The 17,096-nt window shown below is 39.2% G+C and overlaps 1 protein-coding gene across 4 annotated transcripts in view; it reads left to right on the top strand.

Annotated features, from left to right (window-relative positions):
• Window positions 1-17,096, top strand: part of lrrc69 (leucine rich repeat containing 69) — an 80,457-nt gene that overhangs the window by 17,067 nt on the left and 46,294 nt on the right. For all 4 annotated transcript variants that reach the window (XM_072570262.1, XM_072570260.1, XM_072570261.1 and 1 more), the window contains exons 3-4: window positions 5,348-5,420; window positions 6,486-6,681. In XM_072570262.1, the coding sequence (XP_072426363.1) occupies window positions 5,348-5,420; window positions 6,486-6,681 (269 nt within the window). The remainder of the gene's footprint in view (window positions 1-5,347; window positions 5,421-6,485; window positions 6,682-17,096) is intronic.

Below are 17,096 nucleotides of genomic sequence, written 5' to 3'. Positions count from 1 at the left end.
TTACCTTCTCCATGCTATTCCTTTTGAAACATCTAAATCCCGGAACATCCAACAACCATTCCTGCCCCTGTGATATCCAAGTCTCTGCAAAGGCTGCAACATCATAGTTCCAAGTACTGATCCGTTCTCTGAGTTTGTCAACCTTATTCCTGATACTTTTTGCATTAAAATAGACACACTTCAACCAATCACACTGACTGCACATTGTGCTATCAAGTGCCTATCCCTCCTCACAGACTTTCTGCACACTGTATCTATCTGTTCACAACCTACACCATCATCTGATCCGTAGCTCAGGTTCCCATCACTCCCCACCCCCTGGCCAATCTCATTTAAAACCCTTCTGAAGAAGTCTACCAAACCTCCCACCCAGAATATTTGTGCCCCTCTAGTTCAAGTGCAACCCGTCCTTCTTGTACAGATCCCACCTTCCTCAGAAAATATCCCAATATCTGAAGCCCTCCCCGCTACACCAACCCTATAGCCATGTGTGCATCTGCACTCACTCTATTCCTAGCTTTACTGCTAGGATTACTCACCTGCCTTCCAGCTTCCAACCTAACTCCCTATATTCTCCTTTCAAGTCCTCCTCCCTTTCTGTACCTATGTCATTGATACCAATGTGTACCACTACTTTTGGTTGTTCCACCTCCCACTAAAGAAGCCTGTAGACTCGATCTGAGACATCTCTGACTCTGGCAAATGGGAGGCAACACACCACCTCGGAGTCTCACTTGCGACCACAGAATCTCCTGCCTGTTCCTCTCACGATTGGTTCTCCTATTACTATTGCTCTCCTATTTCCACCCCCCCCCCGCTTTCCTACTGAGCCACATAGCCAGGTTTAGTGCCAGACACCTGGACGCTGTGGCATTCCCCTGGTAGGCTCCCCCCAACACTATCCGAAGTGGTAGACTTATTATTATTGAGGGGAAGACCATCAGAGGGGCTCCCTGCACTGTCTGACCCTTTCCTTCCCCTCTCCTGACAGTCACCCAGCTATATTTGTCCTGTAACGTAGGTGTGACTACCTCCATATAACTCTTCTCTTTCACCCCCTCAGCATCCCAAATGATTCGAAGTTCATCCAGCTCCAGCTCAGGTTCCCTAATGCGGTCTATGTGGAGCTGGAGTTGGGTCCACTTCTTGCAGGTGAAGTCAGCAGGGACACCATTGGTGACCCGTACCACCTCCAGCAAGAGGAGCATGCAGCTGCCCTAGCCTCCATCCTGTTTGCTTTAAGTTACCAAGAAAGATTGAATAAATGGAAAAAACACAAAAGCCTTACCTCACCAAGCCTCCACACTTGGTCCTTTCTTTTTAGAGGAGGAGGGTTGGTGGGAGACTCTACACATGCCCCACAATTTGAGTTCTGTCGGTGAAATTCATTCTGTGTCCTTCAAAATGGTACTCCAATGGTAACTGTATAAAATAGGCTGCTGCAGCTACAAACTTGCCATTTCCTCACATTTGTCCATTACTTGGCTACGCCTTATATCCTACCTTTCAGCAGCAGAAATATGCCATGGAGAGCCCACTAGAAAGGAGTCTTTTCCGTTGGAGACTTGGGTTGTACACTGTTGCATTTGGACTATGGGCCTCATTCCTGATGAAGAGCTTACGCCCAAAATGTCGATACTCCTGCTCCTTGGATGCTGCCTGACCTTTTCCAGCACCACACTCTCAATTCTGGTCTTCAGCACCTGCAGTCCTCACTTTCTCCTGTTCCTTATGGCAGTCTTATATAATAAAAGGTTAAGTAGATCTCCACATGTAGCTTTGTGGCCTGGTAAAAAATACCATATTTATTTGGAATTACGTTTTGTTTTTAGCCCCTATTTGGCTTCCTAAAGGGGCTACTTTAAAAACTTTATTTGCACTTCAGTCCTGCACTTCCAGTAGATGGGCACCATGTGTAGTGAGGAGTAGACAGACGGACAGCTTCCTCCGTGACCTGTTTCTGGGATTGGCCAAATAGGTTCAAGTAGCAGGATGTGGAGGGGGTTGTCACTGAGAGGGAGCATGGACTGTCGACTGGTACAATGTTGGGCACCGCAGGGGATAGGATGCATCATCACCCACAGCAATAATATTTTGATTTAATTTTGATAAGCTTCTGTCACAACTTTCAAAGTTTCCATTGACCATTTCATTTTGTGTTTGTCATAATGCCCACTAGAGTCCTTCTAACTTGTTTAAAGTTTTATTTAAAAACGTAGAAAGTGAGTTTGGTGGCAGCACACTATCCCAACCATTAGCTGGGAGTGGTTAGTTCCACAGCACTAATGACAATTAACACACCAAATTCACAAAATAAATGTCAACAGATAGACAAAACAAAAAAAAAGTGCTGAAATGACTTGCAACTTGTTCCAAGCACTTTCCAGTGATCATTCAATAAGTTTTAATTTCTTCACTGTTCTTAGGAACTTAAGGTCACTGTCATCTATAAGCAGATAATTGTGTGCAGGTTATTTCTGGCCTCGTTTTAATGTTTTATTGAAGCTCTTTTTCAGAGAGATACTCTGATCCCCTTTTACCTCAGTGGTGAAAATGTGTGTGGAGTACAATAGGTTTCCATGCTTTACCTGATCTACACATGAAAAAGATAGAAATTCATGCAATTAAATAATTATTCAATAGTAGCTCTTGAACTGCACACTATCGCTGACAGTATTCAACATATTAAAGTATTTAACATTATCACTTGCCTTATTCCGTTATTTCTAAATCTGAGTTAAGTTGTACAGGGCTACAGGATAGTGTGAGACTCAAAATTAGAGTCACTTGTACCTTTCGGCTGAAGGCAAATAATTTTTCCATCACCATTGAGAATAATATATCTCTGTTTAGTCAAGAGTATTATCTTGCCTAACAACTGGCAGATTACAGTTTTCCAAATGTTATTTTAATTGCATGTCTGTTTGGATCTGCAATAAAAGTTATTCTACCCAGACATTGTCAGTCTGATTTGGAGCCTCCTATCTGGAGGACCAGTGAATCTTTAATCTGAATCCTTTCTACTTGTCTGGCTTGGGTGGCCTTAGAAGAGTTATACTCCCATTTTGCAGTGAAAGATAGCAAAAGACAGGTAATATCAACAATATATTAGGTAACATGGTTTCCAGTTTTTGAAAAAACTTTCCACTGTCATTACACTGTCACTTGCAATTATTTAAGCCAAATATTCTCTTCTGATTTGTAATTAACTATGAATGTTGTTCAATTTGTGTGCAAGTGAGGTGAATATTAGATCGTATTGCAATTCTTGTTCATTTCATTTCAGAGCCAAATGTAATTTCAAGATGTTTTCCTTTCTAATCTATGAGTTTGAACTGATGGAAATACTTCTACTTGCAGAAATAAAGAAAGGTCAATGATTGGAGCCCAGTGGTTTGGGTGGTTTATCACAAGTAGCCATGATTGATTTTTTTTCCTTCTAATGTTGCAGTTTCATACTCTGTTGACTGTCTTGAGCAATGAGACAAATATGAAAATAGAAGGAAAGAAATACAAGTGCTCTAAAACTGAAATAATATATAAGCATGCACACCTGACCTGTCTGCTTTTGCTTTCATTAATATTGACGACCTGGTTTATATATTCTCAACATTTCAGTATATATTCATAAATTATCAAGACTAAGGATAGGAAAGTATGGAACATTGAAAGATACAATGTCTACTATTAATTTCCATGATCCCATTCTTCATAGAACAGTTCTGTCATCCTCAGAAGAAAGCAGAGTTAATACTTCAGGTTAATGTTTCAGAACATGAAGAAGGGTCACTGGATCCAAAATGTTAACTCTGCTTTCGCTTAACAGCTGTTGCCAGACATGCTGAGTTTTTCCAGCGGTTTTTGATTTTATTTCTGATTACTAATGTCCTCAGTTCTTTGGGATTTTTTTTCTGGAAATTAGTCTCACAAGTCTTTTACAAAACAAAAGTTAATCTTTTATACCAAAGTGTAGCCAACAGTTTTAAATAGTAACAACCTCAATCGATTTCCCCCCCCCCCCCCCCTTTCAGTCCATGCTGTGCCAGATTAAAACACTCGTACTGCAATATTCCTGTGTTTTTCTCAAAATTAATTTCTTAGCCCCTTTATCATCAGCCTCAAACCTTTGCCCTTCTTTTCACCCACCTCCTGACTTTTACCTTTGTTCCATTACACCTTTCTTCCATTCCACCAAACATTGCCCATTATTAACAAGGATTGGGAGTTTTATTTGATGAAGTTATCCCAAGTGTAAGTGGAGGGAAACAACTTGCTTTCACAAAGTAGGTTTGGCACGGTGCAAAGAAGGTAAGGTGGAAGTATGAAGCTGAGAGAAGATAGGATTTGTTGATAACAGGGAGGGGTCAAGTAGAGAAGGATCAGATGCGGCATTACACTGGGAAAAAGTGCACTTCACTAGCATAGAGGAGTGAATATCTTAAAAGTATGAGAAAGTTGGGAGCTTATTTTTAAGATATGGAATGTATTATGATAGTCTCTTCTGAATTTCTACAGTTTTTAGAATTGTAAAAAATTTTCAGCAACTTGATGGAATGCTTTTTCACATTTCCTGCACTGGTTTTATACTATACAAAATGACACAATCTTGTGATTAACTTCTCTCATTACTTCTGTATTGTGTGAGAGATGGAAGGACTGTATGCATGGTAAAAAGAACTAGGAGAAAAATGCAAAGAAACTCAGGATGAATATATATCAGTTAATTATTTTCCAAATTCATTTATTCATTAAACCTTCTTCCTACTGTAGTTATTGATATTGTTTTGGAGACTGATTATGTGCCCATTTTAAAAGTTAATTTTCCCTCTCAGGGCAATGTACTCCTTGATCAAGTGCGTTGTTTGGATAATTTGTTTCCCAGGCTTTTAACTTTATCAGGAATACTCTGATCTAAATATTGTAAGGCTGTAGAAACAGCTTGGAATTAACCTTTCTCTGGACATCAATTCCTCCTGTTTTAAATCTCTCTCTTTGCAATTTCATATGGAGCAACATGGTAGAGATAGAGAAGATACAAGAGTAGAGGAGATTAACCTTATATGTGTTTTTGAGATAAAAGAAAACATTGCAGATGTTGGAAACCTAAAACCAAAAAATCTGCAAACATTCAGCAGGTCTGATAGCACATGTGAAGAGAGTTCTGATGAAACGTAATCCTCTTGGAAATATTTGATAACACTTTTTTCTTCACAAATGTTTCAAGACCTTAAAAAAATTTGCTGTATTTTATGCTATCATTTTTGTTTCTATGATTTGGTATCATTTGCTATTTTCTTTTGTTTAATACTCCTCTCATTTACAAAATGCACACTTTCTGTCATTTCAGAATGTTTAGAAAACCTAACTTTCTTGAACTTGAATAAAAACAAGTTGACAACCTTGCCTGAAGAGATATGCAGGTAAAATAATTCTTCTATTACATTGTTATTTGTTACATCAAGTAAAAATTGTTTATTTCCACAGTCACCTCTCCATCTATTCCAAATGTGATACAGCACTGTTCTGCATTTGAAACTTCTTCACCCAGAGAGTGGTAGATATATGGAATGCTCTGCCCCAGAAGGCAGTGGAGGCCATGTGTCTGGATATTTTCAAGAAAGAGACGGATAGAGCTCTTAAAGATAGTGGAATTAAGCGTTATGGGGATAAGGCAGGAACAGGTTACTGATTGTAGATGATCAGCCATGATCATAATCAATGGTGATGTAGACTCGAACGGCTGAATGGCCTACTCCTGCACTTATTGTCTATTATCTATTGAATGCCACATCCAATCATCTTGTATGTTTCCAGAAGTGACCATTGATAATTGTTTGACAATGATAGTAGAATTACAGGCAAGCCTTTTCCTGTCCTCACCTGACATCTCACATGGCTACTCTCAAACAAGTGATGAACTAAATCCTGGCTTAGATTAAGTAACTCAGCACCTACTGTAAATTAAATCTGAAGCTTCTGGTTTACATGGTTCAGTACCACATGTGTGTTTACATACAAATGGTAGGCAGGGATGTCTAAATAGTGTTTTTAGCCAATTCTTGAAACTCCAAATAGTCCATAATAATTAGGAACTCTGGATATTAACTCATTAACTTTGACCCCATTTTTTTGGATTAATGTACCAACATTGTCAGACAATGTATTTATGATATGGATATGTAGAAATGTGCAGAACAATAATTTGTTTAAATTGAGTGCTATTAAATTAGGTGTAAGACACATTCCTTGTGATGGATAATTTTTGAGCCTGAAATTATATAAAAATGCAATAGAGTATACTTTAACAAACAGTATTATGTTAATAGTGTTTACAAGTTTCTACAGTTTACAAGTGTTTAACCAATAACAGAATCCTAGGACGGTCTGGTAAATTAGGACCAGTTTAAGATTTTCTTTTGGTAAAAAGGACATGATCTGTAAAGGGGACCACTATATCATTACAAATAATGAATGTTGCTTTGCAGGCTGGCACAGCTCAAATATCTTACTGTGAACAACAACCAACTGGAGACTGTTCCAAGCAAACTTTGTCTCCTACAACATCTTTGTGAACTACATTTAGCACACAATAAACTCAAATCACTTCCACATGACATTGGATATTTGACTAATCTCAAGAAGCTTTCTGTGCCAAGGAATGAAATCCAGGTGCTCCCTGAAGTAAGTTATCATGAAATAGAATTTTTCATTATATTAAATTAAATATATACTTTAAAAGTATTGTCCATTGATTTTCGGAGGGATTCTCCCATTCATCTCCTGTGACCTTAGTGAGAGATCCATAAAATCCTGGGAAATCATGTAAAAATAATTTCCTGTGCTTAAGTGGGTGGCATGGTGGCACAGTGGTTAGCACTACTGCCTCACAGCGCCAGAGACCCGGGTCCATTTCCCGACTCAGGCGACTGACTGTGTGGAGTTTGCACATTCTCCCCGTGTCTGCGTGGGTTTCCTCCGGGTGCTCCGGTTTCCTCCCACAGTCCAAAAATGTGCAGGTCAGGTGAATTGGCCATGCTAAATTGCCCATAGTGTTAGACAAAAGGGGTTAATGTAGGGGAATGGGTGGGTTGCACTTCGGCGGTTCGGTGTGGACTTGTTGGGCCGAAGGGCCTGTTTCCACACTGTAAGTAATCTAATCTAATCTAATCTTTTGTGGATATTCAGTTGAAATTGTGTAACTTAACTTGCATTTATATAATATGTCATCTTTCAGAAGTCACAAAGTGCTCTACAGTTAATGGACTAATTAATTATTGGTGTTTGTTTTGTAGATAAAGATGATAAGCACTTTTGTGTACAGAATACTCAGAAAGTAGTGAGACAAATGTCTAGAAAAAATGGTTTTAGTGGTATTTTGTGAGAGAAGGATGAAGGTCGATGCAAAGAAAAGCTCTCACTCTTTTTCAAATAGTATCATGGAAAATCATTGCATTAATCTGAGCAGGCAGGCAGGACCTTAAAGTAACAACTTATTTGAAAGATTATATTTCTAGACAATGCAGCAGTCTCTTGGTGCTGTCTGTTTCGGTTATATGTTTGAATTTACAGTGAAGCTTGAATTTTCAGTTTTCTGACTTGGGTGAATATTATTAATTGAGTTCATATGTAGATGTGTGCTGTCATCCCAAAATGATGGTATGTTAACGATCTGCACATAATTGAATAAGATGTTATAAAATGTCTGAGTGAAAATTTGTACTAACAAAACATTTGGCTCACTTGTGAAAATCACTGTTATCAATTTATTCCAGACCATGATGGATTAGTAAAGAAAGCTGTTCTGTAGATAGTTGGAATTTGTTATTGTCTCAGTTAGAGGGCTAAGATGACCTTAATGATCAACCCATGTATTATGGCTTAATTGTTTGCAGGAGGAAACAATCTACTTTGATAATAACAATGTCAAGAAACAAAAAGAGCAATATTCAGGAGATTTTAGTACAGAGGATAGTGGATTTCATATTTTAAAGTCATGGTTCAAGTAAGGATATTCTTAATTTCTGTGTAATTGAGGGTGATCAACATATCTTTTTGACATCTCATTTAGGTATATTAGAAACATTTACTTATTTGAAAAATTTAAGAAATGCACAGCTGAGAAAAGACTGTTTAGTGCAAAGCTGTTTATTTTTCTAGTCTATTAATACACCAATCAATGTAGCAAATAATTATATGTTGAACGATCTGACCAGTTTTTTTGTCTCTGATTAACTTGCTAACTAGATTATTCCTAACTATAAGCAAAATATTGTGGATGCTAGAAATCTGAAATAAAAACAATGATGGGAAAACTGAGCAAGTCTGTGGAGAAAGAAACAGAGTGTTTCAAGTCCATAGTGACTCTGCTGCCAGACCTGTTGAGTTTCTGAGATTACTGCTAATATTATCAGTTCCTGTTTCTTCTTTATCAGATCTAAATTTAATTAATATTTACATGGTCTGGAACTGCTTTCTTCAGATATTTTGAAATCATAAATTTACTTTATTTGAATTCTTTATTATTTTATGTATGTCAGTGAGGTTCCTTCTAGTCCACGTTCATTCAAGACTGTAATGCTTAAATTTCTCTAATTCTTAGTTCCAAGTGGTCCCCTTTTATATTGAGGTTCAATTTTGTTCCATGTAATTGTTATGTAGTTTTGTCTAAGTATTATAGTATGGTACAATGACTATTATGAAACTTTAACTGCAATTTCACTACTTTATTATGAAGTATTAGCACACCTTCTGCAGATTCCTATTCTAGCTATATATGGAAGCATTTTTTCTTAATAGCTTTGCAAAATTGTCTTGGCAAAGAGAGGAATGTGTCTGTGATTACTCCCAGCTCTTTTTTCCCCAAGGCTCCTTGTGCTAATTCTGATTCATTCACTGTATGCTTACGCTTGCTTTTTGTTTCGAATGTTGTGTAATTATTTTATAAACATCAGTATGTGCTTGTTTAAATGATTGTCCAAGTATTGACATCTGCATGACTCCATTTGATATTTTCCCTGGGCTTGACAGTATTGAGTAGATTTTCAGAATTTTCTCTTTGGTACAAAGTTTAACCAAGTGGAAAAACAATTGGGATACTGACCTCCATGTTTGAATTTCTGATTCATTACCACATTAAGTCAGGTCCTATGTTGGAAACATGCTCATAACTGTGCTGAATAATTTGTTTAAAGAACACTATTTTTAAGACAATACCCTCATTTTAAGCTAAGTTCTTGTGGCTTTTAGTTTAATTCTTAATTTTTAAAAAGAATTTTATTTTAAAACTTCCATTAATCTAACTTAATTATATTATTAGAAGTGTTACCGTTTACATAATTTTTGCAGCATTCGCAAATAGGTTATGGAAGTTTATCAGCCAGAATCTTCAACTTGTAAATTATACTGGTTGTTTCTTGAATTAATGTTTTACCCTCCAGCCTGACCCTTAGAACAGATTCCTTTCCTCTTTTTTTTAAACCAACCAAACAATTCTTGAAATTATGATCAGCATTGAACATGGCATCCAATTTGTCAGCCACAAAATCCTAGAGGTAACAATTGGATCAACTATCAATTATAGGTTAGATTTTTTACATTGGTATCATTTCCACCCAACTCTTCACTGTCCAGTCCCTTGATCATACACAATTTACTGTAGACTGAGGGCCTCACCTCAAGAAACCCAATCCTCAATCCACAGCCTGCCTGCCTGCACTGTTGAAATAATTGCTGCCTGGTGAGAATATTTCATTAAGTGGTCCTTAAGTATCATCAATTGACCAATTAAGGGCCTCAATCCATCAGCTGATAGGAAGATGGAAACTTAGCCTTTCTGCCCAGAACTTAATGTAGGTACAGTTTAGAAACTAGCAAAGCTCAGGGACACCACCACCATCCCTAATTAAGTTGTATCTCCGTCTCCTCTTGTAGATGGGAATTCCAAATTTCTGATACATTCCCATCCCCAAGAGTGTTTTTGCTGGAGACAGGGCAGACTGGCTTTGACATTATGATGTGGAGGTGCCGGTGTTGGACTGGAATGGACAAAGTTAAAAAACACAGCACCAGGTTATAGTCCAAGAGATTTATTTGGAATTACTAGCTTTTGGAGCTTTGCTCCTTCATCAGGTGGCTGTCGAGCAGGATCATAAGACACAAAATGTATAGCAAAAGATCACAGTGTCATACAACTGATATGATATATTGAATAAACCTAGAAAGCTAAGTCTTTCATCTTTTAGAATGGGTTGCAGGTTTTGGTTCATTAATATGTAACTCCCAGAACTTCCTTCAACTCACAGTCTCAAGATAGCATAAGGTCTATTAAAAAAAAAGTGACATCCCAGCTCAGACAATGCGTTAAAGGTGTGAGATTAGAGTCTGTCTGTATCTCAATCTTGAGTCAGACCAGTTCTATTTCCAAAGTAGGAATTTATAAAATCTTACATGGATTGGCCTTGATATGATTATCCCAGCTCTTTTTTTTCCCCAAGGCACATTGTGCTAATTCTAATCCATTCACTGTAGACTTAACTATCACTATTTTTTCAAATGATGTGTAATTATTTTGAAATCATCAGTATGTGCTTTGTTTAGATGATATTCCAAGTATTGAAATCTGCATGACTCCGAAAGCTAGTACTTCCAAATAAACCTAATGAACTATAACCTGATGTTGTGTGATTTTTAACTTTTATCTACATATAGTAATGGAAAGTTCGTTAGGATCAGTTAAGCACCAACTTGAGCACAAATTGGTGATGGCGTCAATATCATCTTGATGGTAGATGGAAAGTTACCCCGCTGAGATGAGTAATTATTCACAGATCCCTGAAGTCACAGACGCGTGAACGTGATAATTAAGAGGCGTATAGGGCACTTGCTTTCATCAGTTGTGGCATGGAGTGTAAGAGCAAGGAGGTAATGTTGGAGTTGTATAGAGTGTTGGAAAGTACTGGAGTACAGTGTGCAGTTCTGGCCACCTCACTACAGGAAGAATTCAATAGTACTAGAGGGGATACAGAGGAAGGTTCACCAGTAGGTTGCTTTGGTTGGAGCAAATAAGCTACAAGGTTTGACTAGATAGGCTTGGATTGTTTTCTTTAGAGCAGAGAAGACTGAGGGGGGACATGATTAAGGTGTATAAGATTATAAGGGGTATGGACAGGGTGAGTAGGGAGCAGCTGTTTCCCTTGGTTAAGGGTTCAGCCATAAATGTGGCATAATTTTAGAATAAGGGCCAGGAGATTCAGGGGGATTTAAGGAAAAGATTTTTCTCTCAGAGGGTAGTGCAAATCTGAATTGCACTACCCGAGAAGGTAGTGGAGGCCAGAAACCTTACAACCTTTAAAAAATGCAGTGCTGGAAAAGCACAGCCGTTCAGGCAGCATCTGAGAAGCAGGAGAATTTATGTTTTGGGCATACGCCCTTCATCAGGAACCCTGACAGATGTGTACACTTTGGATTTTTAAAATATTAAATCATTTTTGGAGGGAAACAATATCTGTGAACCCTCATCATCCTCCACCTACATCAGTAATACTCGTCAGTGCTTATGGAAGTGTCAGTTGGCAACAGTCTCTGATAATTACACCTCCAGTCTTTGCAGTTGTCCATTGTCTTTAATGGAATGTTGAATACAGAGATAACTTGTTAACTGAATATCTTTCAAAAGTTCATATCGGTGATGGTCCTCAGACATATAGGTGATGGCCCTATGACAGCAAGTTGCACTTGCAATTACAGATTTTACTTACAATATGTACTTCGATTTCATGTCACATATTCTTTGATGTGTATAGCTCAAGGGAATGTACTTAGGTTCTGGTCATTCTTGGACAGTGGTAGTCTGCATCACTATTGTGAACAACAAATAATTTTCTTGCACCAAGTTGATGGTCCTCCAAGAGAGCTAATGTTTGTTTTGGTAGAGTTCCAGGGAATATCCCATAGAGGATAGGTATTAACAGTATCAAGGTAGATGTCAGATATTTCCCAAACAACTGCAGCTAGCAGGCTCTATATAGTGGTGCTATGAATATGACTGTGCATAAAGGGGATGCAGGGGCTGTTTTTCCCACCATTCAAGCTACACTTTAGTAATATTTGCAAGCAATAAGGTACCCTACCAAATAATTTTGACCCTCTTCATAAGAACAAAATATCAATAGGAGTAAGTCATTTGGCATCTTAAGATGGTTCCACTATGCAAATAGATCATGGCTGATCTGTTTATGGTTACAACTCCTTTTTCTGCTTGTCATCTTCCCCAACCCCCAGAAACTCTTCAAGATCAAAGCCTGTCTAACTCAGTCATGGGCATTTGCAGTGACTCGTCTTTGCTGCTGTCTGCATTACATCATTCCAAAACTGAACAACCCTCTGAGAGAAGAAAGATCTCTATCTTAAATGGGAGGTCCACTGTTCCCTCTACTTGATTGCTCCATGAACATTCTCACAATATTCAACATGTCAAACTCCATAGAATTTTATCTGTTTCCAAAGATCAACTTCCATTCTTCTAAACTCCAATGAGTAGAGGCCCAACCTGTTAAATCTTTCCTCATAAGACAACCCCTTCATCTCAGGAAGCAACCTGGTGACCCTTCCGTGAACTGCCTTCAAAGCAAGTACATCCTTCCTTAATTAAGGAGTTTGAAACTATACACAGTGGCATGGTCTCACCAATAAGTCACAATTACTTCCCTTCTTTTATGTTTAATCTTCTTTATGATAAAGACCAACATTCCATTTACCTTCCTCATTACCCATTGTTCAAAACGTCAACTCTCCTGCTCCTTGGATGCTGCCTGACTGGCTGTGCTTTTCTAGTGCCACACTTTTTGACACTAATTACCCATTGTATCTGCTTATGTTTTCTGATTGGTGTCTAAGGGCACACAGATCCTGTTCCATAGCCTTCTAAAGTCTCTCTCTATTTAAATAATATTCTGATAAAAGCAAAACACTATGGGTGCTAGAGATCTGCAACAAGAGCAGAATGTGTTGGAGAGATTCAACAGGTCTGACATCATCTGTGGAGAAAGAAACAGAGTTAATATTTTGAGTCCTCAGCACTTTCTGATAATCTAACCTATTGATAAAGTGACGAAGGATTAGTTGGCTCTGTGTCGAAAAAACTTGGCTTTACTCTTGTCACAAGTTATTTTGGCTCCCAGATCAAACTATTTATTCATCGGTCTGTTAATAGACAGAGGCTCTGATTAGAAAATGGGGACATTCCATGTACAATGGAATCTTTGTTCTGAGCAAGAAGTGGCTTGAATTTGTTACGCTTTCTGATGTACTTAGCAAAATGGGGATGATACAACACGTGACCAATACACCAGAGTATTGTTCATGTTGTGCAATAAGATTTAATTGTAAGATCTTTCCCCATGCATAATTTTGGACAACATCCACTTAGCACTTCAGCCTCAGCTTTTGCACTGATGCAAATATTCCTGTTTTGTAGCTTCACCAGATTGACTACTCTCTTTTAGGTATGTCTGATGCTGCTCCTGGCATAACTCCAACATTCTTTGTTGGACCAGGGAATGATCCCTGGCTTGATTGTAATGGTTGAGTGGGGGATATGCCAGAACCTTGTGTTGGAACATGATTCTGCCACTCACAGTCCACAACATCTCATGGATACCTACTCTCAAATTGCTACATCTGTTCAAAGTCGATCCCATTCAGCATGACCACATGCCAACCAGATCGTGCCACACAGCATGATGTAAGGTATTATCATGTGAGACTGGACTTCATCTCCACAAGGATGTTATTTACCAGATTAGATTTCCTACAGTGTAGAAACAGGTCCTTTCGCCCACCAAGTCCACACTGAGCCTCTGAAGAGAAACCCACCCAGACCCGTTTCCCTCTGACTAATGCAGCTAACACCATGGGCAATTTAGCATGGCCAATTCACCTGACCTGCATATCTTTGGACTGTGGGATGAAACCAGAGCACCCGGAGGAAACCCACGCAGACACGAGGAGAATGTGCAAACTCCACACAGACAGTCGCCCGAGGCTGGAATTGAACCTGGGACCCTAGTGCTGTGAGGTAGCAGTGCTAACCACTGAGTTGTGATGATCATTTTTACAGTGCTGTCATGAGCAGATACATTAGCAGGCACACTGGTGAGGATGAAGTCTAGTAAGTTTATCCTTTTTGTTGGTTACCTGCTACATACCTAGTCCAGCAGCCATGATCTTTAGAACCTGACCAGTTTGATCATTAGTGCTGCTGTCATAACAGTCTGTGATAGATATTGAAATCCATAGCACATTCTATGCCCTTGCTACCCTCAGTGTTTCCTCCAAGTGTTCTTCAACATGCATGAGTATTGATTAATCAGCTGAGGGAGTATAGTATATGGTAACCAGCAGAATGTTTCCTTCTCCATGTTTGACCTGAAGCCATGAGACTTCCTAGTGTCTGGAGTGAATGTTGAGGACTCCCAGGCAACTGTGTCCCAACTATCCACCATTGTAGTGCCACTGCTTTGCAACCTATCCTGCTGACGGGAAAGGAAATATCCAGGGATGGTGATGGTGATGTCTGGGACACGGTAAGGTTTGATTCCACGAATATGTCATGCTGTTGCTAGTCTGAGAGTCTCCCAATTTTGGAATAAGCCCCCAAATGTTAGGAAGGAGGACATTGAAAATTGAGAGGGCTGTTCTTTTGCTGTTGTCCTTTCCAGTGTCTTTGATGCCCTCAGGTTAAATCACCACCAGTCTCTTCTCTCTCTAATAAGAGAACAGGCCCTATGGTCTGATAAGACTACGACCACACAGCAACCATCTGTTTTGGTTTCTTTTTGCAGACTTTGTAGCAATTGATACAATTGAATGGCTTGCATGGGTAATTTCAGAGATAGTTAAGAGTCAAACAACCACATTGCTATGCATCTGAAGTCACATGTAGACTGGACCAGGTAAGGAAGGCTGATTTCATGAGGGGAGGTCTAGTATTATTGCTGGTATTATTGCTGGACTGTTAATCCAGAGTACCAGATAATGTTCTGAGGATCTGGGATTGAAGTGATTCAGTAGTTGGAAAAGAGACAAAGATAGATGAGGACCTGGAAGCAATCATTATTACAGAAGAGGTAGGGCTAGGCAAGCTAATGCAGCTAACGATAGACAAGCACTGATGGAATGCATCTCAGGGTACTAAAAGAGATGGTGGGAGAAATAGCAGGTGCACTGATATTAATTTTCCAAAATTCGCTGGACTCTGGAGCAGTCCCAACAAATTGGAAAACAGTGAATGTGATGCCACTGTTTAAAAAGTGAGGTAGACAAAAAAAGTGAATTATAGAGTGGTTAGCTTAACCTTTGTAGTGGGATCTATTATCAAGGAAGAAATTGCAAGACATCTTGATAAAAATTGCCCTGTTGGGCAGATGCAGTCTGGATTCTTGAAGGGCGGGTCGTGCTTAATAAATTTTTTTGGAATTCTATGAAGAAATTAGGTGCAAGGTAGACAACAGGGACCCATTGGATTTGGTGTACCTAGATTTCCAAAAGGACTTCAACAAGGTGCTGCACAAGAGGCTGCAGCATCAGATAAGGATGCATGGCATTATGTGTAAAGTATTGGCATGGATAGATGATTGGTTGACTAACAGGAAGCAAAGAGTGGGGATAAATGAGTGTTATTCTGGTTGGCAGTCAGTGACTTGTGGTGTGCCTCAGAGATCGGTGTTGGGACTGCAATTATTCACAATTGGCATGGATGATTAGGAGTTGGGGACTGCTTGTAATGTGTCAAAGTTTGCAGATGACACTAAGATGAATTGAATTGAATTGAATTTATTGTCACGTGTACCGAGGCACAGTGAAAAGCTTTGTCTTGCAAGCAATACAGGCAGATCACATTGTTAAATAGCATAGATAAGTAAATAATAGGTAAACAGCGGCAAAGACCAAAACACAGGCACAGGCAAATGATAAGAGTTTGTGAGTCCATTCAGTATTCTAACAACAGTAGGGTAGAAACTGTTTCAAAATCAGCTGGTGAGTGTGTTCAGGCTTCTGTACCTTCTTCCAATGGTAGAAGTTGTAGAAAAGCACTGCCAGGGTGGGATGGATCTTTGACAGCAGACTGGTAGATCGATTCTGTAGATGGGATGTTGGCCTTTGTGATCGTCCGGACTGAGTTCACCACTCTCTATAACCGTCTCTGATCTTGAATGGTACAGTTGCCATACTAGGTAGTGATACATCCAGACAAGAATGCTCTCGATGGCGCGCCTATAAACATTGGCAAAGGTATTTGCCGTCATGCCAAATTTTCAGCTGCCTGTGGAAGAGATGTTGTTGGGCCTTTGCAACCAGTGCGTCCACATGAAGAGCCCAAAAAAGCTTGTTGTTGATGACCACTCCCAGGAGCTTGACGCTCTCCACTTGTTCCATCTCTGTGCTGTTAATGTGTTGGGGGACAAGTAACATCCTGCCAAAAGTTAATAATGAGTTCCTTGGTTTTGCCGGCATTGAGAGCTAGGTTATTTTCAGTGCACCATTTTTCCAAATCTTCCACCTCCTGTCTGTATTCTGTTTCGTCGTCATCTGAGATTTGACCGACTATGGTGGTGTCATTAGCGAACTTTGTAAATGGCATTAGTTTGGTATTTGGCAACACAGTCATGGGTGTACAGTGAGTACAGTAGGGGGCTGAGTACGCACCCCTTGGGGGGGCTCCAGTGTTGAGTGTTAGTGAGGATGGAATGTTGTCCCCAGTGGCAGAGCAAAGTATTCAGAGGACTGCAAAACTTTGCAGAGAAACATGGATACTTTGAGAGAGTGGGAAAAGGTCTGAGAGATGGAATACAATGTTAATAAATGTGAAGTCATCCATTTTGGTCAGAGTAACAGTTAAAAGGATTATTACTTTTTTTTAGATTTTGAATAGTAAAAAGTTGCAGCATGCTGCTATGCAAAGAGACCTGAGTGTCCTTGTGCATGAATCACAGAAGGTTGGTCTGCAGGTACAACAAGTAATTAGGAAGGCAGGTAGAATTTTGTCCTTCATTGCTAAAGGGATTGAGTTTAAAAGCAGGGATGTTATGTTGCAGCTG

Source organism: Chiloscyllium punctatum, chromosome 5 (assembly GCF_047496795.1).
Source record: "Chiloscyllium punctatum isolate Juve2018m chromosome 5, sChiPun1.3, whole genome shotgun sequence".
Taxonomy (NCBI): Eukaryota; Metazoa; Chordata; class Chondrichthyes; order Orectolobiformes; family Hemiscylliidae; genus Chiloscyllium; species Chiloscyllium punctatum.
This window is presented reverse-complemented; position numbering and strand designations above follow the sequence as displayed.